The sequence below is a fragment of the Nyctereutes procyonoides genome, unplaced genomic scaffold (genome assembly GCF_905146905.1).
Source record: "Nyctereutes procyonoides isolate TBG_1078 unplaced genomic scaffold, NYPRO_anot_genome, whole genome shotgun sequence".
NCBI lineage: Eukaryota > Metazoa > Chordata > Mammalia > Carnivora > Canidae > Nyctereutes > Nyctereutes procyonoides.
Genome location: NW_026575155.1, coordinates 712,156 through 737,097, shown reverse-complemented (window position 1 = coordinate 737,097; position 24,942 = coordinate 712,156). Strand labels below are relative to the sequence as shown.

Genomic DNA, 24,942 nt, shown 5'->3' with positions numbered 1-24,942 from the left:
TTCTAAATCCTATCCTAAGTTTAGATTAAAATAAACTGGTTAAAACAAATTAAGAATACATTCATTTACTGTATGATATAAATAATAAAGAGACTGGGGAGGAATTAAACCAATTAAATTTTACTCAGCTATTACCTATTCCCTCACCCACATCTAAAGAGAAGTTGAGAAAATCATTCAATAGGACAGGGTGCTATTTAGCTTCATACTATTGCCAAATGAGATCTGTTAGTCCTTGTTTTTCCCTCTCTGGGTTATTTTCATACAGATTTGACTATGAAACAAGCTAGTCTCAACATCAAAAGGAAGAAGGAGAGAATTTTGTGGCTGAAAAAATACAACTCCTTTCCTTCTTTGTACAAGATTTAAACATGTCTATAATTTTTAAAAATTTGATTTAATAATTAAATTTCACTGGTAGCATTTGCTTATTAAACTAGTGATTGATAACTGTTAAAAATAAAGTTGCAGATTGTGATGCCAGCTTGCCAAGTCCAAGATGGACGTTCCAGAATGGTGTTTCCTCTCCCAAATAGTCTTGAATGCACTAATGTTATTTCAGCCCATATGTGATTACAGTTCACCATTTTTTCAATTGGTTTTTCTTAAGCAATTACAATTAACTGGCATGTGTCCACGTCTGTCTTTCTATCACAGGAGGCAGTGCCACGAAATGAAAAGGGGACTGGATAAGTCTGGAGTGGGCTCTGCTACAATTTAACCTTGGGCAAATCACTAACCTCAGTATGTTTCAGTTTCCATTTCTATAAAATTAAAGGACCAAGAAAGACAATTTCTAATGTTCCTCTGAACTTGTCTTTTGTCTTCATTTGCATTCAAGATATTTTCTTAATTAAATGGCAAATGACCAACTTTAATTTCTGTCTCATTTTCTCATAGTACCTCATATAGTTTTTTGTTGTCAGTGTTGGGGTTTTTTGTGCTTATCACAGGGCCTCAGACTATCAAATTCTGATAATTAATAAAATTATCAGTATCTTGTCTTAAACATACAGAAATGTTTTACAAAGTAGTGCAGAAATTGGGGTTCCTGAGTGGCTCAGTTGATTAAGCATCTGACTCCTAGTTTTGGCTTGGGTCACAATCTCAGGATTGTGAGATTGAGCCCTGAGTCAGGCTCTGCAACTCAGCACAAAGTCTGCAAGAGTCTCTCTCTTCCTCTTCTTCTGTCCCTTCCCTGCCTGCTTGTGTGCTCATTCTCTCTTAAAAAAATAATAGTGCGGAAATTATCCACTAAGCAAATGTGCTATTTTAGTGTTGTTTCAATTTATAGTTCCAGTTTTGCTCCTGCTAAGAAAATGTATTCTTTTTTCAGAGTGATAAAAGCCTGCTAATTTTCAGCGATTTCTGTGTTTGTCTTCTGATATGCACACCTGAGGACCAACCCTAGTAATATTAATCCTATTAAAAGTTCAAGCTATTTGGGGGCTACCAGTGAATCAGTAAATACAGTAAAAATGTATGTACTGCAGAAACAGTGAATGCAATCCATAAAATGTAACATATTTTTGCTACTTTAAGATACTCCTAAATTATTTTACTAAGGCTTTTCTTAAAAATTAGTAATTTATTTCAAAATTAATTTTCTTAGAAGTTATAACAAATCAGGTTATAACTATTTGAATTCTTAATGTTTCCTAAGGTATACAATTTATTTCCATTGTTTCATTATGTGAATTATTTGCAGAATATATGCTTTTAACACTGTGGTAAAAATGAATAGAAGGTTGCTAAGTAATATAATTTATTCCTCATTTAACCTTCTCAGAGATTGAATGTTGCAAATGAAGAGTCCTTGGTAACTTCAGATAAAATATCTCTTTTCTTTTCATTTAGGTATCTACTTAATCCAAACAGATTTTTAAAAATCCAACAACCCATAAATCCCAAGAGTGTCTCTGAGCATTAAGCTGACACAGGCACAAACACTCTGCTAAGAGTCTAGTGATGAAGATAATTTATATAAAGAATTTGTTTACACACTAAATTAAGTCACAACAGTGTGAGACTTCTTCTCAGACAGTGTGGTTTTATAAAAAGGGAGACACTTATAGAAATGCAAAGTGGTTCCCTAAGTCCAAATTTCACTTACATACTTCTATTTAAAAATTAAGATACAAAATCCTCACATCATTAAGAGAAAAATAACACCCTTCCACTGACAGATGAAAGAACCATCATAAATAATTTTCTTTAAAATTCTTGAGGAGCACCTGGTGGCTCAGGGGCACCTGGGTGGTGGTTGAGTGTTCTGCCTTTAGCTCAGATCATGATCCCAGGGTCCTGGGATAGAGTCCTGCATCAGGCTCCCTGCAGAGAGCCTGCTTCTCCCTCACCTATGTCTCTGTCTATCTCTCATAAATAAATTTAAAAAATATTTTTTAAAAAACAAAAAAGAACCCAACAAAAATAAATAAATAAAACACTTGAGAAATTTATTCCTATCAATTTATCGCAAAATTTAGTCAAAATATTCATCGAAATGTAATGAGCTGTATTAGTACACTAGAACAAACTCCTGTTCTCTAGAAGGTTAACTTCTAGCTACTTATTCTGAATCTGAATTGCCATACTCAGCAAAACTACACACACTATTAATACATTGGATTTACTAGGATAAAATTCTCAAAGTTGTGACAAATCAGTTATCATGAAGGATATTCACAAATATTAGTTACTACAATTACCTAAATACAGATGGGTTAGGGACTGAACAGAATAAATAAATCAAGACACTAAAATCTAATGCATGGCCCAAGATGGACTAATCTCTCAAACATGGGACTTATTATATCAAAAAATCTTGAAGAACTTTGCAACTTGGATGTTAACATTTAGCATCAGACTCCCAGAGATTACAGAAGCACTTTCATTTTTCTTTTTTTTTAAGATTTTATTTATTTATTCATGACAGGCAGAGAGAGAGAGAGAGAGAGACAGGAAGAGGGAGAAGCAGGCTCTGTGAAGAGAGCCCGATGTGGGACTCGATCCCGGGTCTCCAGGATCACACCCCGGGGCTGAAGGCAGTGCCAAACTGCTGGGCCACTGGGGCTGCCCAGCACTTTTATTTTTCAAGGAAAAACTATAAGATACAGAATATTTAATGACAAATATTCATACATTAAATTATCATTACTGTAGAGTTGTTTAGGGGAGGGGTAAAGAAAATACCCTATGACCCAGCAATTGCACTGTTAGGGATTTACCCCGAAGATTCAGATGCAATGAAACGCCGGGACACCTGCACCCCGATGTTTCTGGCAGCCATGTCCACAATAGCCAAACTGTGGAAGGAGCCTCGGTGCCCATCGAAAGATGAATGGATAAAGAAGATGTGGTTTATGTATACAATGGAATATTACTCAGCCATTAGAAACGACAAATACCCACCATTTGCTTCAACGTGGATGGAAATGGAGGGTATTATTTTCAGTGAAGTAAGTCAATCGGAGAAGGACAAACATTATATGTTCTCATTCATCTGGGGAATATAAATAATAATGAAAGGGAATATAAGGGAAGGGAGAAGAAATGTGTGGGAAACATCAGAAAGGGAGACAGAACATAAAGACTCCTAACTCTGGGAAACGAACTAGGAGTGGTGGAAGGGGAGGAGGGAGGGGGTTGGGGGTGAATGGGTGACAGGCACTGAGGGGGGCACTTGACGGGATGAGCACTGGGTATTACTCTGTATGTTGGTAAATTGAGCACCAATAAAAAAATAAATTTATTAAAAAAAAGAAAAGATCCAATTTTTTTTCCCTGTGACAATTCTGGAATATGAATTAACTGAAGAGATTATGGCAATTGGGAAAAGTTTAGACAGTGTTAAATATTTCAAAGCCCTAGGAAACCACACAAATGTAGACAGAGCTTATAAACTCCAGAAATCATTTGCAAAAAAAAGCAGGAAAGTCAGACCAGGAATGATTACAACAGCAAATTTGGCTTGGGAGCTCATTTCTGCCTTCTCATGTCTGTAACCATAGCAACAAGCAGGGGACCCCAGAACAGAAGAGGTGCTCTTTAAATATGAGCTGAATCAATAAATGAATGAGCCTGAATTTCAAATCTGTTGTCTTTTTCTTTTGAAAAATCAGAACAGGACTTCTCATCCAGTGTCTGACTCAGCATTTGGCATTTCCCCTTCTGCTCATTCCTGAGTTTTGTGCTTTCCTGGACTTACATAAACTCTTCTAGGCAGATGGAGTCCAGAGAGATGACAATATGACAGACAGATCTGCATTCCATCCCTTGATCATTTAGAGAAAAAGATGATTCTTTCAATTTCATTGTCCTTTGAGAACCCAATTTAAAACATTTGTAATCTTTGTCCTCTCCAAACAAACAGTTTTTAGTCAACACTTAATAAAATGTATTACAGATTCTGTTTTCACATGGTTCATAATGCTAATGAATTCATCAATCCATTATCACACATCTTTCTGTAAATGTCAAACAGGATGTAGCTGACAGGGTCATGATCATTAAATGTAAGTTCATGGATGTACATATTTGTTCTTGATGGGAGTCATCTATGGCCAGCTTTTGACTTTCTGTGCTTCTATTACTTCAATGTCAATAATTGTATACAATATTCATATTACCCAGACACTACATGCCAAAATTTCCAAATATCTATGCATATTTTTATATATGTAAATGGATTTCTTTTTTTTCTGTAAATAAAGACTTTTTATTCCTTCAAAAACAAAAAGCAAATTAGAAACAACACAAATGTCAATTTAAACTTTGTTTTTGGGGGAAATTAGCATATCATTAGCTGTATTTTCTCAAATAATTTTGATCTTTTTTTTAAATTTCAAGTTTTTACTTAAATTCTAGTTATTATGTATGGTAAAATTGGTTTCAGGTGTAGAATTTAGTGATTCATCACTTAAATATAACACCCAGTGCTCATTACAAGTGCCCTCCTTAATACCCATCACCCATTTAGCCCACCCCCCACCCACCCTTCTCAACTCTCAATTTGTTCTCTATAATTAAAAATCTCTTAACATTTGCTTCCCTCTTTTTCTCCCCTCCTTCTATGTTCATCTGTTTTGTTTCTTAAATTCCACATGAGTGAAATCGTATGGTATTTGTCTTTATCTGACTTTTTTTTTGTATATTTTTTATTGGAGTTTGATTTGCCAACATATAGTATAACACCCAGTGCTCATCCCGTCAAGTGCCCCCCTCAGTGCCCCTCACCCAGTCACCCCATCCCCCGCCCACCTCCCCTTCCACTACCCCATGTTCGTTTCCCAGAGTTAGGTGTCTCTCATGTTTTGTCACCCTCACTGATATTTTCACTCATTTTCTCTCCTTTCCCTTTATTCCCTTTCATTAATATTTATATTCCCCAAATGAATGAGACCATATAATGTTTGTCCTTTTCTGATTGACTTACTTCACTCAGCATAATACCCTCTAGGTCTATCCACGTTGAAGTAAATGGTGGGTGTTTGTCATTTCTAATGGCTGAGTAATATTCGATTGTATATATAGACCACATCTTTATCCATCCATCTTTCGATGGACACCAAGGCTCCTTCCACAGTTTGGCTATTGTGGACTGTAAATGGATTTTCTTTGTTACTTTGTAAAAGTCATTTTTCTAAAATATTGTTTTATTTTAACATTTTTTGGTATTTATCCTTGGTTGGTACTAATGAGTGTTTCCATGTATGGTCTCAAATAGGGTTTCTTGAGGTGAGCTTGAGATAAAGATCCTTAGGCAAGTGACTTACTGAGAGTGTTTCAGAAGAAACATGTACAGATGTGAAGGAATACGGTGGGGATGAAGCAAAGCAAGGATGTAGTTACAGCTGAAATCTAGGCACATTCTGGTCCCACAGGGAGTCTTCCAAGAGTAACAGCACAAAAATTAACCCACCTTGAGATGAAGGGGCTAGTTGGGAAGCTGTAGCCATCAGCAGCTAACACAGCAGCAGGGAGGAGAGCACATAGGCCTCCCAGAGGGTTTCTTTTCTGATATGTAATTTTACAAAAGAAAAATTGAACTTCCTATAGCTTGATGGTCTAGTTTTATTGTCTTAGTAATATGCCTATGAATCATGTTTTCCATATGTAAACATTTTATGTGAAACAATAAAACTGCAGCAATTTGGTAACCCACCACTGGACAACTAAAGAGTTATGAAGCAGATGAAAATAAAATGCTTAAGTGGTGCCTGTAAGAAAACCTTAAATTCTAAACACAGCCTTATCCTGGGAATTCGATTCTGGAAATTGCATTCCATGAATGACTACCACTATGCAAATTCCAGGATGTTATTCAACTTCCAAATTTTGAGGTCACAAATGGGATTAATTCAGGAAATTTCTATGACTCATAAGTGAACAGCAGCTCACCAGCACTGACGGCAGTTTTGCTTTCACCAGGGTAGGGTTTCCCTTCAGTAATGGCAATGGGCCCAGTGCAGCAGTGGCTCTTCCAAAGCAGCACAGTAATGGACATGTACTATTAAATGAGACTACAGCAGCTGGAGAACACAGTCCTTCATTACTTCATTTAAACCTGCTCTCTAATGTTAGCCTTCATTTGTTCTTTCTGTGCCCTTTATATTTAGTGTCTTACAGGTTCCGTCATGAATTCTTTCCTGTTCAAGTTCAATGTCATAGATTGCTTGTTCCTCTTTCAAGGGGTTAACTACTAAATATCCATCCTCTCAGGTGGATCAAAAGAATCAGAAATCTTTCCCTCTTGTGCTTGATGGATACATTTATGACTGAGCCCCTCATTTGGGCATGGTTATTAGCTTTGGGCATCAAGACCACCCCCTGGTCTTCCTTATAGCTTTGTCCATATGGGGTGAAGGATGAGAGCAAAAGGCTCTGGAAGGAGGCACATGCCAACTTAAAGGGCTGCTATGGCTCTTCTTAGTCTCTTTGCTTGTACAGGTGCTCTGAGCTAGGGGCAGTAAATGAAGATTAAAAATGAAGCTGTATAGCTTTCAAAAGGGGAGAGGGAAACCAGAGCACTGCTAGCATACATCTAAGAATAAAATGTGATGCAGCCCCTACAGAACCTCTTATATGATCTTAAAGACATGGAAATACTGAAATTTTACAGGAGAACATAGCCATCACTTTATGAATAAATGAGTGCTGAGTCCTATGGGATAGCTACATAGGCTCACAAACCACAATCCACAGAGATGAAGCGAGTCTTCCAAAAACAAATACTAGGGGAGGATTTGAGGTCAGATAAAAGGTGTGCCCTCTTCCTATATGATAAAAGGTGGAGCTGAGGAAAGGTAAGTGCAGACTGGAAACTGGGGTTTGAGAATTTTCTTCTGTAGGCTGTCAGCATCACCAGGGCAACAAGCCAGGATTGAAATTCATCTTCTTCCTTATTTCTGAGTCCTTTACTTCAACCTGTTTAATCTGGAATTGAATCTATGACATATCTCCTCCATTTTATATAGCTTTATCTGGCAAGACTTGGCTATACTTGGGACAATATTAGAAAGTCCTTCAGGATCTTAATTTCTTTTCAGCAATTTATGTGTCACTTTAGAAAGGAGATATCGATGAAGTCTATTTCCCACTCAACATTTGATAACAAATGAGACGCAGAGAAGTTAATGGCTTATCTGATGTCACACAGCAATCTAGTGGGCAGGTGTAAATCACTGCACAATCTTTCTTCTCCTAATGATTAATTCCAACTGGTAAGCTACATATTAAGCAATTATATTTTCTCTCTGAAGACTCTTTATGTGAGAAGCACTATATAAGCCAGAAATACTAAACTATTCGTACCACAATATTTCTTTCTTCTATGTCTGTTTATACCATTCTCTCTTCCTGGAAAGTTACCCAACCTATTTTTATACCCATGTTCTACATCCCTACCTTTCAGTAAGCCTTTTGCAGTAACCCCAAGAAGGGTTACGAATCTCATCAATACTATATTGTATTATAACAACCTATTTATGGATATTTCTCTCCAACAAGAAGTGCATGTCTTAAATATCTTTATATCCATCAAGTCTAGTACAGTGATTGACAGAGTGTAGGTGTTTAATAAATTTGTATTGAATAAATGGATGAGCACTTTAATGAATATAAATATGAGCACATAAATAAGCAGTGAACAGAAGTATCTTCTGTGAGAGGTTATAGACAGTGTTTATAGAGAAGCTAAGAAATGATGATAGCTTATGTAGATAACCAAGAAAGATGCAGGTTAAGTGCTATTTTTGCTTTCCTGTATAATGTAGTCTACAATTATTTCTGCTGCAGAAAAAACTAGTTACCCTACTGTCAGGTTCTGTCTAGATCCTTAAGAGTCCAGAACCCCAAGTGCCCACCAAAGCTGCCCAGAATCTGTAACAGTATTTGATATGCAGTAATTGCTCATTGATCATTAACTGGATAAACAGATATCCAGAAATTTTATGATTATCACATAGAGTATTTTAAGGAGATAAGATTAGAATCACCAACTATTTACCATCCCAAAGACAGGAGCACAAAAGAAGGCTTCAATCCAGCAATTCTGTACCTAGGTATATACCCAACAGAAATAAAAGCATATGTCCACACAAAAGATCATTATTCATAAAGACAAAAAGGGAGAAGACAACCCAAATGTCTACCAACTGACAAATGGATAAACAAAATATAGTACATCTATACAATGAAATTATTTGGTCATAAAAAGGAATAGAGTACTAATACATGCTACCACATGGTTGAACCTTGAAAACATTATGTGAAGTGAAAGAAGCCAATTACAAAAGACTATGCATTATATGATTTAATTCGTATGAAATATCCAGAAAAGGGAAATCTATAAAGAAAGAAAGTAGATTAGTATCTGCTTATGGCTGGTGGGGTTTGAGCGTGACAGCTAAAGGACATGAGGTTTTCTTTTAGAGGTGATGAAAATGTGTAAGATTGTGGTAATGGTTGCATATCTGTGATTATACTAATAACCACTGAAGTGTACACTTTAACTGGTGAATTGTATCATGTGTTAATTATACCTCAATAAAGCTGTTAAAAAATGACAAGAGGGGGAGAGAGAGAGAGAGAGAGAGAGAAAATTGAAAACATCTCAGACCGAAGGCTCCCCATCAGAATCTTCCCAGTGTGTTCACAAGATTCATTTCTGGTATTGGCTGAAGACGGCCCAGTGTGTGCCCTTATTTCTACCTTGTCCATGTCCAAGGCTCCAACCACAGCTAACACTCAGTCTGTCTTAGCCAACTACCACATTGTGAATTTTTCCTTCGTGTGTGTGTGTGTGTGTGTGTGTGTGTATAATAACCAGTTGAACCAGATATAAAATCCTTGTTCAAGCCACATCCATAGTTTCACAACCAAACTAGCATTTATCGAATGCCCATTATGTGCCAAGCACTCAGCGTATGTCATTTTTTTTTATAAATTAATTTTTATTGGTGTTCAATTTACCAACATACAGAATAACACCCAGTGCTCATCCCGTCAAGTGTCCCCCTCCGTGCCCGTCACCCATTCACCCCCACCCCCCGCCCTCCTCCCCTTCCACCACCCCTAGTTCATTTCCCAGAGTTAGAAGTCTTTATGTTCTGTGTCCCTTTCTGATATCTCCCACACATTTATTCTCCCTTCCCTTATATTCCCCTTCACTATTATTCATATTCCCCAAATAAGTGAGAACATACACTGTTTGTCCTTCTCCGATTGACTTACTTCACTCAGCATAATACCCTCCAGTTCCATCCACGTTGAAGCAAATGGTGGGTATTTGTTGTTTCTAATGGCTGAGTAATATTCCATTGTATACATAAACCACATCTTCTTTATCCATTCATCTTTCGATGGGCACCGAGGCTCCTTCCACAGTTTGGCTATTGTGGACATGGCTGCTAGAAACATCGGGAAGGAGGAAAGACGATCCACTGGAAGAAAGACAGTCTCTTCAATAAATGGTGCTGGGAAAATTGGTCATCCACATGCAGAAGAATGAAACTAGACCACTCTCTTGCACCATACACAAAGATAAACTCAAAATGGATGAAAGATTTAAATGTGAGACAAGACTCCATCAAAATCCTAGAGGAGAACACAGGCAACACCCTTTTTGAACTTGGCCACAGTAACTTCTTGCAAGATACATCCACGAAAACAAAAGAAACAAAAGCAAAAATGAACTATTGGGACTTCATCAAGATAAGAAGCTTTTGCACAGCAAAGGATACAGTCAACAAAACTCAAAGACAACCTACAGAATGGGAGAAGATATTTGCAAATAACATATCAGATAAAGGGCTAGTTTCCAAAATCTATAAAGAACTTATTAAACTCAACACCAAAGAAACAAACAATCCAATCATGAAATGGGCAAAAGACATGAAGAGAAATCTCACAGAGGAAGACATAGACATGGCCAACATGCACATGAGAAAATGCTCTGCATCACTTGCCATCAGGGAAATACAAATCAAAACCACAATGAGATACCACCTCACACCAGTGAGAATGGGGAAAATTAACAAGGCAGGAAACAACAAATGTTGGAGAGGATGCGGAGAAAAGGGAACCCTCTTACACTGTTGGTGGGAATGTGAACTGGTGCAGCCACTCTGGAAAACTGTGTGGAGGTTCCTCAAAGAATTAAAAATAGACCTGCCCTACGACCCAGCAATTGCACTGTTAGGGATTTACCCCGAAGATTCAGATGCAGCGTATGTCATTTTTAAGCCTCTCTATAATCCCAGGAAGTAGGCTGCATTACTTCATTTCACAGAGGACGACCTATGACCAAATGGAGCCAATTACATGGTATCACAATGTGGGAAATGATAGATTGAGGTTTAAGCTATGTGTGTGATTCACAACATCTGTGCTCCATTCACAATTTGTGTCCTCAAAGTCTACCACAGTACACAAATAAAACCAGTACGAGAGAGTATGGAATGTCTAATAAAGACAAACAACCTGGTCACTGTTCCAGAGTGAAACAGTGATGTGAGGATTCTGTTTTAAAATCCTGCCTTAATGGCCCAGACAATGGCAAAGGGTTGTCCTGGGTCTGGGACTATTCAAGCTGTCTGCTTGAAGAGGGAGATTTTAAATCTTGTTCTAGCTGAGCAAGCAATAGCATACTCTCAAGTCAGTTTCTTTTGTAGAATACCTACATTCTTGTTCCAAATTCTAGATGACAGTTCTACTCCAAAGACTTGGTGCATCTCTAAGGCCATATTAACTTCATATTAAAATATCAGATTGTGAGAGTGGAGTGGTCACTGAAGATGTCTGATGGTCTGTTCTGAGCAGTGGCCAGCAGCACTGTGGAATAGGCCAGCGACCACTCACAGCTGGGACGGGCTACAGAACAGCACGTAGCAGAGGTGGAAGTCCAAGTCAAACACAGAAGGCCAGCCTTGCTGAGCCACCAAGAGTGTCATCCGTATCCATGGTGATCTCAACAACAGCAAATACCTATGGTGAATTTCCAGGCTGAACTTAGGCGTTCTAAGGTGAGACACCAAGAGGGTGTTAAAGCAGTATTGGAATATCCAAGAAGCTGATTTCCCAGTGAAAACCTGGCTGACAATGTATCAATGTATTTGATTCACTTTACAATGTAACAAAAATATTATTCATGGAAAATAAATAATCAGATTGCTTACACCTTATGCTATGAACACTAGTATGCAGACATCCGAAGCACCACTTAAGTTTTATTCCTTAATCTATATCCTGTTACTTTCATGTGAGGATGTCTGAGGATGCTCTTTTTCCCTGATTCTTTGTCATATTCCTTTCTCGTCTTTCTTGCTGCACTTTTATCTAGACATTGTCCCCCATCCCGTTCTCTTTGGCAATTTTGAAAGTACACTGGCCAATTTCTTGTCATGTGATCCTTCATGAAATGCAAGCTCCTTCTTGCTTGTAATACTCCAGAATAATAAGTTCAGGTCTAATAAATCAAATCCAGCTTTGCTACCACCTATACGGCAAGTGAATGTTCGCTTTCTTATCTTCCTCCTCCAAAGTCAGTAACTTCAACTAGCAGAAAATATGAGAACATTCCCTCCACATAAATCAGAGTAAGCATGTAGATTAGAATATTAAAAGAATAGCATAAGGACACACAGAAAAGGAAGCAGGGATCTCTAGAAGCTTAAGTTGGCACAGATTCACCAGGAAATGCATGCTAGACTAACCTCTATTAGATAACTGGGTGGCATGGCACTTTTGGACTTGAACAGAGTGTATGTAGGACTCTCGTGACACTTTTATGGACAAGCTATATTGGGTTAGATAAGAACCTAATGAGATATAGTCATACCTGGCTGGACGATCATATAAAAACATAACTGACGGGTACTTTGTAGCTTTGACTTTACAAACTTACATAAAGATGCCCAAGGCAAGCATATCAAATTTGGGAGTGACTGCAAAGAATATTGCACATGAAGTATGACTTAAAAATAATCTCAGTGGGATCCCTGGGTGGCGCAGCAGTTTGGCGCCTGCCTTTGGCCCAGGGCGCGATCCTGGAGACCCGGGATCGAATCCCACATCGGGCTCCCGGTGCATGGAGCCTGCTTCTCCCTCTGCCTATGTCTCTGCCTCTCTCTCTTTCTCTCTCTGTGGCTATCATAAATAAATAAAAATTAAAAAAAAATTTAAAAAAGATATAAAATCCTTGAAAAAAATAATCTCAGTAGAGTGGATAATCACACAATGTCATCAAAATAATTTTTAAATTGGGTATACTCTATATGCCAAGTTAACAAAGGGTTACAAATAGAGGCACCTGGGTGGTGCAGTCAGTTAAGTATCTGATGCTTGGTTTCAGCTCTAAGAGTGACTCTTACTGGAGTGATACGTCATCCCCCATGTACAAATGGGTTTGCAGAAGTCAAATTTCAACCCAGTATAGGTCATAATCCCAGGGTCATGAGATTGAGCCCCACATTGGGCTCCATGCTTAGTGTGGAGTCTGCTTGGGATTCCCTTTCCCTCTTCCTCTCTTGCTTGTGTCCTCTCTCAAAAAAAAAAATCTTTAAAAAAAGGGTTATAAACTATATATGATTTAATATATTTCAGCATGTTCTTACTCTGAAAAAATGTCCCATAGAAATGGGTGATGGGCATTAAGGAGCGCATGTGATGTGATGAGTACTGGGTGTCATACACAATGATGAATTACTGAACACTACATCTGAAACTAATGATGTACTATATGTTGGTAATTGAATCTAATTTTTTTTTAAAAAGGAGAAAGAAAAAAAAAGAAATCATGCAACATTCCCATTCTCATCCCCATGACCTAGACCACCCTGTCCACGATGGTACCCACCAGCTACCTGTGGCTACTGAGCACTTGAAATATGTGCTCTGAGTTGAGATGTGCTGTAAGTGTAATATCCACAGCAAACTTCGAAGACAAAGCATGAAAAAGGATGTCAAATATATCGTTAATAATTTTTATACTGATTGCATATTGAAATGATAATATTTTGCATATATTAATAGACAATATATTATTAAAATTAAGTTCACTTGTATTTTTTTCCTTTACTTCAATATGGCTATACAAAAGTTTACAATTATCTATGTAGTTTGCATTATATTTCTACTGACTGCACCAATTTAGACCAGCACAGCAAATTTCATTGTGCCCTTTTCCTGGTTTTATCAGTCACCCCAAAAGCTCTAGATTCCTAGCTCAGCCCTCAGCACCCATCAGCCTTGAATATCCCCCAAAGTGAACACCCTCCACAAGTCCTGAATCTCTTTCATTGCACCTGGTGGAACCCATGGCCCATCTTTAGCCAAGTTCCCTCTCTCCCTCACCTCTTCTCTGCACATTTCCTTCCCCTTCTTGCTCTAATTCAGTGATTCTAAAACATGTCTGTGCATTAGAATCATGTTGAGAATTTTAAATAAATAAATGCCCAGGCCTCTTTTTCAGAATGTTCAATCAGAACCTCTGCTGTAGGGATAAAGCTTCTGAATGTTTTAATAGCTCATCCAAATGATTCAAATGTGCAGCTGGGATTAAGAACCACCCATTAAGCCAATGTCAACTTTCCACCTACTTCAGCCCTGCATCCATGCTAGAGAAAATGGGTGGAGAAAAACACACAGCGTGATGACTTGGTCCCCGTGAAAACTAACCTAAAGTGAATTTAAAGCTGTCCAGGGATGCCTGAGTGGCCCAGTGGTTGGGCATCTGCCTTCGGCTTAGGTCATGATCCCAAGGTCCTAGGATGGAGTCCCACATTAGCTTCCCTACAGGGAGCCTGCTTCTCCCTCTGCCTATGTCTCTGCCTTTCTCTCTGTGTCTCTCATGAATAAATAAAATCTTAAGAACAATAATAAGGTTGTCCAGCAATCCTACTATCTTTCCCGTGTCCATGCACTATCTTTATTTCCTTAGAGACATACTCTTCCCCTCCATCCTTACTCTCAGCCCATGACATCGCTGCCTAGTTAAGCAAAAACATAGAATAAATTAGTAACAGCCTTCCATAAATGCTCTCCACTGCATCTACCCAGGAGATGTCCAGGAATCTACCCATTACTGTCCTGTAATGTAATCACTAGTTACCCAAGGGGATCTGGCAACTATAACCTATAGGGCACAGTTCAGAATATCAGATGTTAGGTTTGAAGAGAAAAGAGAGGCATAAGGGAATATTGGATAAGTGTTTTAAAGCTTTTGAAGGGGTGTCTTGGAGATGAAAGTGGAGTCACTCTTGGTGTTTAGCTTTACTCCACAGGGCAGAATTGGGACTAAACACTAGAGGTAAAGAGAAGGTAAATTTTATTGATTGATTGATTGATTGATTGTTATATAACTAAAATGCAGCATTCTATTAGTTTCAGGTACAACATAATGATTCAACATTCAACATTCCTATACATTTCTCAGTGCTCATCACAATAAATGTACTCTGAATCCCCTTTATCTTTTTTACCCATCCCCCACCCACTTCCCCTCTGGCAATCATCAGTTTGTTCTCTGTATTTAAGAGTCTTCTCTACTTCTTTATCCATTCATCTATGGATGGACACTTGGGTTGTTTCCATATCTTGGCTATTGTAAATAATGCTGCATAAACATAAGGGTGCACACATCTTTTTGAGTTAAGTGTTTTCATTTTCTTTGGGTAAATACCCAGTAGTAGAATCACTGGATCATATGGTATCCTATTTTTAATTTTTTAAGGGACCTCTAATACTGTTGTCCACATGGCTGTACCAATTTATAGTCCCACAAAAGTACACAAGGGTTCCTTCTTCTCTACATCCTTGCCAACACTTATTTGTTTTTATTTTGGCTATTCTGAAAGGTGAAAGGTGGTATCTCATTGTGGTTTTGAGCTGCATTTCCCTGATGATGAGTGATGTTGAGCATCTTTTCATGTGTCTATTGGCCATCTGTATGTCTTCTTTGAAAAAGTATCTGTTCGGGTCCTCTTCACATTTTTAACTGGATTATTTGTGCTTTTTGGTGTTGAGCTATATAAGATCTTTATATATTTTGGATATATATCCTTTATTGGATAGATCACTTGCAGTATCTTCTCTCATTCTGTAGGTTGCCTTGACATTTTGTGGATGGTTTCCTTCACTGTGCAAAATCTTTTTATTTTGGTGTAATCCCAATTGTTTATTTTTGCTTTTGTTTCTCTTGCCTGAGGAGACAGATCTAGAAGAATGTTTCTACTGCCAATGTCAAAAAAAATATTGCCTAAGTTCTCTTCTAGAATGAATATGGTTTCAAGTCTCACATTTAGGTCTTTAATTCATTCTGAGTTTATTTTTGTGTATAATGTAAGAAAGTGGTCCAGTTTCATTCTTCTGTATGTAGCTGTCCAGTTTTCCCAGCACCATTTGTTAAAGACTGTCTTTTTCCCATTGTAGATTCTTGCCTTCTTTGTCACAGAAAAGGTAACTTTTAGCTTGCTATAACAACAAAAGGATTCTAGTGAAATTTTTATGTTTCCACAAGATAGCTCCTGATAACAAAAATAAGAAAGCAGGAACCAAATAATTGTCTCAAGAATATTGCAGGGGAGAAACCTGTGTTCGTGGCAGGATCAAACTGGTGATTTCCAAGTTGGGTTCCCAACCCCAAGTTTTTAGAAAGATAAGCCAAGTTTAGATGAAAAATACCACCACTGCATAAAGCATGGCTGGCCTCTGTGCCTGTTTTCATGACTCAAGTCTGGTGAGATGTCCAGATATGATGAAATGAGCATGAGAAGTCAAGGTGTCTAGGGCCAAATTTTGCCCATAAAGAGTCAGAGGTATGGATGCAAATCACCCCACTTCTTTGAGTTGCCAATGAGTCCTCATCACAGAAAGTCTTGGCCTAGACGCACATTGCATCTGCTTCAGTTCTAAGCACTATAATTCTGTGTTCTTTTTCAACTCATAGGAACTGGAAAGGAGTTGGAGATGAATGGGTGGAGGCAATCACAGGATATTACCAGGTGGGGGAGGGGCGCCTAGCATGTTTAGAGTAAAGGAAAACCATGTTAAATCGGATTCTTCCTTACCAAAGCAATGAAAGATAAGGTTCCTCAGGGCCAGGCATCTAACATCTTCTCTTCAAGTGTGTGGAAGGTGAGAGAGCTCCAAGCTTGAAAAATCAGGATGAAATTGCTACTTACACACAGAACTGGTTCTTAATCCCAAGGGACAGATAAAGCCTGAGGTTGTGCTGAGCTTTGGTTCATGGAGACTAAAGCTTACACTGAATGATCATCGCTGAAGACAAATCCCAAAAAGGAGTGAGCCTATGAGGGAATGCACATCACTGTGTATGCTGGAGCTCCTTCATCTTGGCTGAAAAGATGTCTCTTGTGTAGGTTGTCTAGGAGTTGAATTATTGAGACTAATGCAACAGCATTAAAGACTTGAGTTACTCCAACTGTTTCTAGTATCTTGAGCTACCTTCTAGGTATCACCTGCACATGGCTGTTGGGGTTATCTAGAGATTTTGGTGGAAAAGCACCAAACAATGTTGATATAATCTGAGTAAAAAAAGAATAACATTTCCCAGTAGCTCCCAAATAATTGAGGCTAAAATGCGACAATGAAGTTTCAGCAAGTCTGTGACTTGTTTTCTTATGTAGGCCAAGATTAGTACTGAATTTAATATTTTCTAAGATTTAAGCCACAGTTGAAGTTAGGGCTCTAGAATCATCTGAAAACCAAGACTTGTGTTTTCACCATTTTCCCTGTCGATTTCCATCTTATTTTATTCTTCCTCTCCAAAAGGCAATTGCCTGCCTGATTCCCCTTCTTATTTAGTATAAATCTCTTATCAGGCTTCACAAACTCACCATAACAAGGTGGTTACTGGTCTCTTAGCTCTGTGAAGTTTAGATAACAGAATCTGTTTTCACTAGATAGTTGGAAAACAGAAATGGCAACATTCCTTTTCAGACAAGGCTCCCTAAACCTTTTATTTTACTTTTTGGTACAATAACAAGGGCTGACAGGACCCCTTGACACCATTAGCAGTAAATGAATTTTTCAATAAAGACTAACAGAGAAAAACCATGGGAATTTAGAGGTGATTTTTTTTTTTGACCCAGAGAGCTATATCTCCTTATGTCTTTCCTTTCCATGTATTCTTTATGAGAAATTTCAGCAAAAGCTTCTTAAAATTAATCCAATACCTGTCTCCTTCAATTCTTTTTCCTGGAAGTCTTTGCTCATTGATGGAGAGGTCTTGGCCACTTCTTAAGGGCCCCTATATGGGAAGATGAAAGGCAGTGCAGTGAACTCAAGCTTTATCCTGAGGTGTATCTTTGTAAATTTAGCAATACTTCTTCCTTTTTACATGAGGAAATTTAAGGAGAAGCAGGCTCAAATGTGAATTGGAATCTGTCCATTTCTCCCTCAAACTGGGACGGCACTGGTCATATACTCACATGCGTATTATAAATATTCGACTCTAATCCAGTCTCTTCCATATAATGCACATTATAACTCCTATTTAAACTTTCAGGATGCTCTTTATGTCATCTGTTATGCTTTACTTTAAAATGTCTGTCAGCCTAATATTCCTACTTTCTTCCTTTATTAATCTGTCTTCAAGGTCATGTGTGGAAACACCTTTCAGTGGAAAGAACCCATCTGCTTTGACAAAAACGTATGCTATGAACCTTCATTATTGCAAGGGTCTTAAAAAAAAAAAAGTCCAAGAGTCCATTAAAATGCCTTCAAAGCAGAGTTCCCTAAAGCTTGCTTGGGGAGACACTAGTCCTAGGAGTTGCTGCCATAAACAAAAACAAAAACATGTGATAGTGAGGGATGCTATGTCAAGAGCTACAAGATGCAAAGAGTTCTACAATTCAAACCACAAGACAGCATTTTAAAGGGTGGTAGGCATTCTAAAATAAAGATAGACATTTAATTTTATTTGACCATGTATTTCTCAACCTTATTTGATTAGAGAACTATTTTTGTGTACGTATTTAACACTTAGTAACATACTGCTGTTCGAGAGTTCCCCTGTACACAGTTTGGAAATTGTGCTAAACGATGTTCTTTTTCCCATTTTTCAAGAATCATTATTCTAGCTCATCAATGTGTTGGAAAATAACCTTAGGATAGAAATATAACCACGTCCTTGTCACACTATTTACAGGAGTACTTATGGTTCCTCTCCCAGGTACCACATCTCTAAATGACGAGTCGGTTGTTACAAGTAAACAAGAAACATCTCTGCTTTTTTTGTGATATCATGGTAACTTCATCTGAAGAGTTCTGGGCTCGTGTGCTGGGGACAGGCAGCCAATCATCAGAGATGACTGCCACATTCCATGGCTGGCGTTTATCTCCCATTCATGACCCTTAGGTCTTTGCATACGATATGCTAGTTCCTTCCTGTTGTATTTCTGATCCCTACATCCAAACAAACTAAAAAATCAAATTTATCATTTCCCTCACTAAAAAAAAGAAAATAAAATGTGATTAATGGTGTCCGGGTGAGACAGAACAGGGTACAAATCCTTCCTCCTCCACCCCTTCCTGGTTTCGTTACCCTTGGTCACCTCCTCATTTGTGACATGGGAGGTTAACCCAACACAACTCAAGAGCATCCAGTGAGATGCTGCGTGTAAGTTCCTCAGCCTGGCACACAGTAGTCCTTCGGGTCTCATTAGTAATGAAGTGTCCTACCATGACTTTTCACACTTTTTACAAATCCCATCCATGGTCATATCTGAAACTTCTGGCAATTCTCCCTATTTTTCCCAATCGAATCCAACTTTTTCACCCTCCAAGTTGCCCCACTTTCCCCACTGACAGTCCTTTTTCTAGAAATGTCACAGTATGTCAGACTGATTAGGAACCTATAGCCCACTGCCCCCCATTCTATCTGACTTAAATTCCTCATCTCCTCAAACACTAACTGTGCCCCCCACAGCTAACTCCCAATTACCAGCTCCATCATGAACACTCTGTATGTATTTACATGGTCCTTCCTTAGAATATCCTCCTTCTTGCTCCCTATTCTTTTCCTTTTATTGTTACTATCAAATCCACTGCAAAAACAAACAAACAAACAAACAAACAAAAAGCCCTTCTTCCTGATGTCCCTGACTAACCCTATTTAGTGCTATAGATTATGATTCTAATTTTCTTCTGATGCATTCATATACATTCACACAAATACTTTATATCAAGTTGTACTTACTGATGTAAGTTTTCCACCATGTCTGTATTTAAAAAAAAAAAAAATTAGGGCAGCCTGGGTGGCTCAGCAGTTTAGCGTCACCTTCAGCCCAGGGCATGATCCTAGAGTGCCAGGATCAAGTCCCGTATCAGGCTCCCTGCATGGAGCCTGCTTCTCCCTCTGCCTATGTCTCTACTTCTCTCTCTGTATCTCTCATGAATATATAAATAAAATCTTTTAAAAAAATTTTAAGTTGAGAAGTAATTAACATATAACAATATTAGTTGTAGGAGATGACCATTTGTTTATAAATATATATATAAATTTCACTATGTAGATGCACATATATATTCACATTTCATATTCACTATGCATATATGCATATAGGTGTGTGTATGTGTGTGTATATATATATATAGTGATATATATATATATATATATAGTGAAACATTACCACAGTAAGTTTGGTTAACATCTGTCATCACCATAATGACATTTTTTTAATGTAGGCTCCATGCCCAGTGTGAGTTTATGACCCAGAGATCAAGACCTGAGCCGATATCAAGAGTCAGAAGCTTAACCAACTGAACCACCCAGGCTCCCCTTTGTGATGAGAACTTTTAAGATCTACTCTCAGCAACTTTCAAGTATACAATACGGTATTGTTAGCTACAGTCACCATTCACTATGCTTTTTTTCTCCCCAGATATTTTTCTCACATAAGCATATGCTCTTTAAGGGGAGTGAACGTATCAGGTTTATTTCCTTTCCACAGTGGAAGTGTACAAATATTTGATTGATCCACCAATGCTAAACACTTTCATTCCTAGGACTTATGTTTACTTTAATGGGAATAAATATCACATGGGACATTTGGGGGATACAGCAAGGTCAGGTGTTTGCTTATGGACAAAAGTTATATACTGAATGCCTATGAAGCTTTTATTTGTTAGTTGGTCTGTGTGCTTTGTCATTCAGGATGCTGTTTACTTACAGAAGGTGTTCATGAATACTTAAAGCATATCTGCCTGGAATCTTCTATATCATTTTAGGGTTAGGTAACACACATCTCTGGCTATAGTTTTTGCTAGGATTTTGAAAGTTGAGCTACTTACCAAAGAGTAAGACTTCTCTCTCTTTAAAGAGGTGAACTGAAAGGACAATCCTAAGTATGATATGTGTGTAGACAAAGAAGTCTTCAATATCTTGCAGCAGAACATCCCTCAGCCTCAAAGTGTGTCACCTTGTGGAATGCTGGCAGTGGCCCCAAGCCATGGCAAGCTGTGGCTTCTGGCAGCTGCTCTGGGGAGTGACTCCTCTTCTCCACATGATGTAATCCTCCATCCTGCAGGAGGGGCCAGCCCTGTGAAACCCTCTCAGCACCTCTGGCAAGCATCTTTTCCAGTTCTTTCCATCTGCAAATGGGATGCATATCTTTCACATATCTGCCACCTGTCCTTGGGAGTGGTCAAGCTTTTGCCTAATTCTTAGCCTATCACTTAATTCTACAGCTCCATCCATTTCTCTCCCACTCAAGAAAGCATATTGGAATACAAATGAGTAGACTGATAAAAAGTTGTCACCTTGAATCTGCTCTCATTTATGTTTTTGTAAAAGTAAATCACTCACGAATTTGGGACTTTTACTGGCAATGTATTACTTAGGGACCCACCTAAGTAACACTGGGTCGGCAGCTACTGTGCTGACAGCCACTGGCAAGGTCGATCCAAGGTCAAAGTAGGACTATCCTGGCCACTGAGTGACAGCTAATGTGAATTCCTGTTCTCTCAAGAAAAGAGAACTGATTTCTATTTGTCAGTCAGGCACTGTGTTAGGCACCTTCTGAGTTTGGCACCACACCACCTGAGGGGGGGGGTGGGGATTGTCAGTAAAGGAAGCTCTGGTGGCTTCCATAACTATTTCCAAAACTGATGTGTAGTCATCAAGATTTCTCATAGCCCGAGTCTTTTTCCACCGTCGCATAGGGCTGCCCTATTAAAATTCTCTGAAGAAACAAATCGGTGTAATTTTCTTACAGTCTCCATTAAAGTCTTCCTGCTGCTGGATTGATTTTTACAATTCCTACCTCTTGGGCTGGCATGTATGGCCCATTTTCTTCTTTCTTGTTTTTTTTTCCCCCCTTTTTATTCAATAAGATAAGGGAATATTCTGTTAAATTAGTCCTTGTGGGCACGTTGGAATTGCCACCATTCTTCAAACCAGTTATGTAAGTCAGCTGCCAATAACAGTGCCTGGTTAAACACTTGATTTTGTTGTTCCATAGAGTTACTACTGAATTACGCTAAGACCATTTGTAAAGCATTACTTACTTGAATCCAATGCCCGTCTCTGAAGTAGTTTTGTATAACTGATTGCAGAGGAGAGCTAATTTTTAAAAGTACTGTATTGCTTGAAGATACATGAACACTTGATGGGTGCCATAGTGAAGTAAGGACCCGTGAATGAAGCAGTAACTGAGGAAAAAGGGCAGGTGAAAAGTCTCATCCTCTGTCAACATCCAGGTCTGTTACACAGGCTTAGTCAAATGTACATATGTTCAGCCCTAATTATTCACTTAAAATTTTCTTTACTTCCATTTGTTAGAAAGAAAAAAAAAATCTTACTATGTGAAAACCTGCACTCATCATTGGGAGAAAATATTTTATGATGAAAAGCTGAAATGCTACTTACAGTTTAGAGTTCTATAGATATTGAAGGCTAGAGCCAAGACAAGGAAATAATAATGCCCTTTTGTCTTTGAGAAGGTAGAGAGAGATGAGAGTGAAACAATGCAAGATCTATTCTTGCTCTACAAAGAGGAATCAGCATGAAGCTCTAGAAGGGAAGATAGGTTAGGAGGCGTGTGGAATTCTCAAATATGTTACAGTGCCATCACAGAGGAAACCAACCCTACCGACAGCTTGATCATGGCCTTTTAGACTCCAGAACTGTGAAAAAATAAATTTCTGTTGTTTAAGCCACCCCGGCTGTGCTACTTTATTATGGCAGTCCTAGCGAACTACTGTAGAGACCATCTTCTGGCTTATACTAAGATTGCTTTTGATGATATTTGCAGGGCACAGATAACACCCTCAGCACAAGACGACAGAGCTGTGGCTCAGCAGCACTCTTCATAGAATATATTTGGGAGCTTTGGTAGTGAACGTGACCACTGTGAGTCCATAAAATCAAATGCGACATTAGCCTGCAGCCTGAGGTAGCAATGGACTGGCCCACTCTGCAGTGCTCACCACGCCCCTGGAGCAGTAGGGAAAGACACTGATAAACCAGAACACGTTTAAGGAGAATGGTCAGCGTAGGGAAGGGTCCAGAAACCAAGCAATTTGCACAACTGTTAAAGGAAGTGCTTCGGTTACTTTGTGAGGGGAGCATGCTGGAGGCAGAAGCAGCACTAAAATTGCTGGCAAATACTTGAAGCTCTGTGGCGTGGAAAAGGCTACTTTTGCTTGGGCACAGGGGTACAAAAGGGCATCTAAGTGGGAGGTTAAGGAAAAGGAATGTGGGCTTTCAATGGGGCAAGAACTTTCTAGTAACCCTACAGCCCAAAGACAGAATGCATTGTCTGATGAGCTAGCGAACCCCTCACAACGGAGGTACTGAAGCCTATGCTTGGAATGCTGGTGTGGACTTGCCTGCCAGTGGGTGGTCAGTCCCCTCCAGAGTTCTCCAGTGTTCTGGCTGGTGATGTTCTTGCACTTCCTGCCCAGGGGATCCAGAAGACACCTCAGGGCAGGACATGGCATTAAATGTAGAACAGAGATACTGGTTGAAAAGTAAAAGCCATCAGGATCTCGGAGTGGTGATAGAACGGGAGTAAACGTAAAGGATGTCCATCATCCTGACAGTCAGGAGCTAATCATCTTCCCCGGGGGGAACATCTTGTCCCAGGGATGTGTTGAATGTGGTGAATTTCAACAGTGGAAAGAGAAAATGCTAAACCTAAGAACTTTCATTTTTAGAGATTATAACTTCACCGTATTTTTGAATTTGTGCTTAATAAAGGTCTCTTATTAAGCCTCCCCAGCCCCAGGACTGGCTTCCAGGGCATGCAATCAGCATGACACAGGGCCCAGCGCTCAGAAGGGGCCCCGTGATTGGTTTAACCCTCTGCTGTCACCACCTTAAAATACTTAATTTTGGAACAAAGGGTCCCACCTTTTCATTTTGCAGTGGATCCTGCACAACTTGTAGCTGGCCTTGCTCCCTCCCCATCTTGGAGTTACACTCCTTTTTGCATTCAGATGCTTTCGACTGTCCATACAAGCCTAGGACAGGCAGGCAATTGGCAAGGTGGGTAAATGTGTGTTATTTGCTTTTGGGATTTGCTTAGCTTCAGCTTCCCATCTTATGCTTGGGAATGACAGTAAAGGCCTCAATGACTTTTGTAATAAGTATAGGACACAGAGCTTGTGCACACATATTTCACTATAACATGTATTTGCTGCTATTTGTTGAGGACATTCAAAGAATGGGGGACAAAAGTAATCCAAGGGTCAGGATTGGATGCCTTAAGGGGAGAATGATGGAAGACAAGATTTAGGGGAGGGGCAGATAAATGGTGAGTTCTCAGGGGGGAAGTTGGCATCCTCCTGGCTGAGCCCTGATCCCAATCGCCAGAGTCTGTGGTTTCATCCCCTCCCACTAGCACCACAGTGGACCGTCCCTTAGTGACTTATGTTCCTTCAGGTCATGAGCAGGAGATACAGCTGAGCAGTTCTAGAGCATTCTAGCCTAGCTAAACACTAACCGGACATTGGATGGTTTGTGATTAATCTAGGAGAAAGAGGCTTCCCAGCAGGTTCATTTCTGTAATTTAGGACAGCCACAAAGAAGTACAAGGACAGAGTTTGAGGTCAAGAGTTCTTAGTTACGAGGGTGGAACAGGAATCCTCTTTCCAAATCCCTTCCCTCTAAACTTTCATTTCACCCTCCCTCTCACATGCATGTTACATCCCAGCTTGATAAAAAAAAAAAAAAAAAAAGAAAAGAAAAGAAAGAAAGAAAAAGAAAATCCCTGACCGTCTCCTTCCCAAAACCAAAAACACACAACAAATAAGCAAAACTTTTTTTTTTTTTTTTTTTTCAAACAAAATCCTTCCTTCAAGGAGAAGTAAATAGGTCGCCCCCTTGTTCTCCAGGTCGGTGCCTTTCCTCTTTCGGTTCGTTCTAAAGATAGATATTCCTTCCAGGTTGTTCCTGGCTGCTTTTGACGGGGGGGGGGGGGG

The 24,942-nt window shown here is 39.0% G+C and overlaps 1 protein-coding gene across 18 annotated transcripts in view; it reads right to left on the bottom strand.

Annotated features, from left to right (window-relative positions):
- Nucleotides 1-24,942, bottom strand: part of LOC129502078 (proline-rich protein 18-like) — a 440,312-nt gene that overhangs the window by 414,683 nt on the left and 687 nt on the right. For 9 of the 18 annotated variants that reach the window (XR_008662882.1, XR_008662879.1, XR_008662883.1 and 6 more), the window contains exons 2-3: nucleotides 22,027-22,170; nucleotides 20,812-21,111 (exon numbers count right to left, since the gene is read on the bottom strand). The exons of 4 other annotated variants lie outside the window; for them this stretch is intronic. Coding sequence is in view for 4 of the 14 variants with exons in the window: in XM_055313496.1 (XP_055169471.1) it covers nucleotides 20,936-21,111 (176 nt within the window). In the remaining 10 variants the exon portion in view is untranslated. Of the gene's footprint in view, nucleotides 1-9,704; nucleotides 9,942-17,691; nucleotides 17,768-20,811; nucleotides 21,112-22,026; nucleotides 22,171-23,358; nucleotides 23,480-24,942 lie in introns of those variants that run through there. 5 more of the 18 variants (XM_055313497.1, XM_055313498.1, XR_008662891.1 and 2 more) reach the window with 4 other exon arrangements.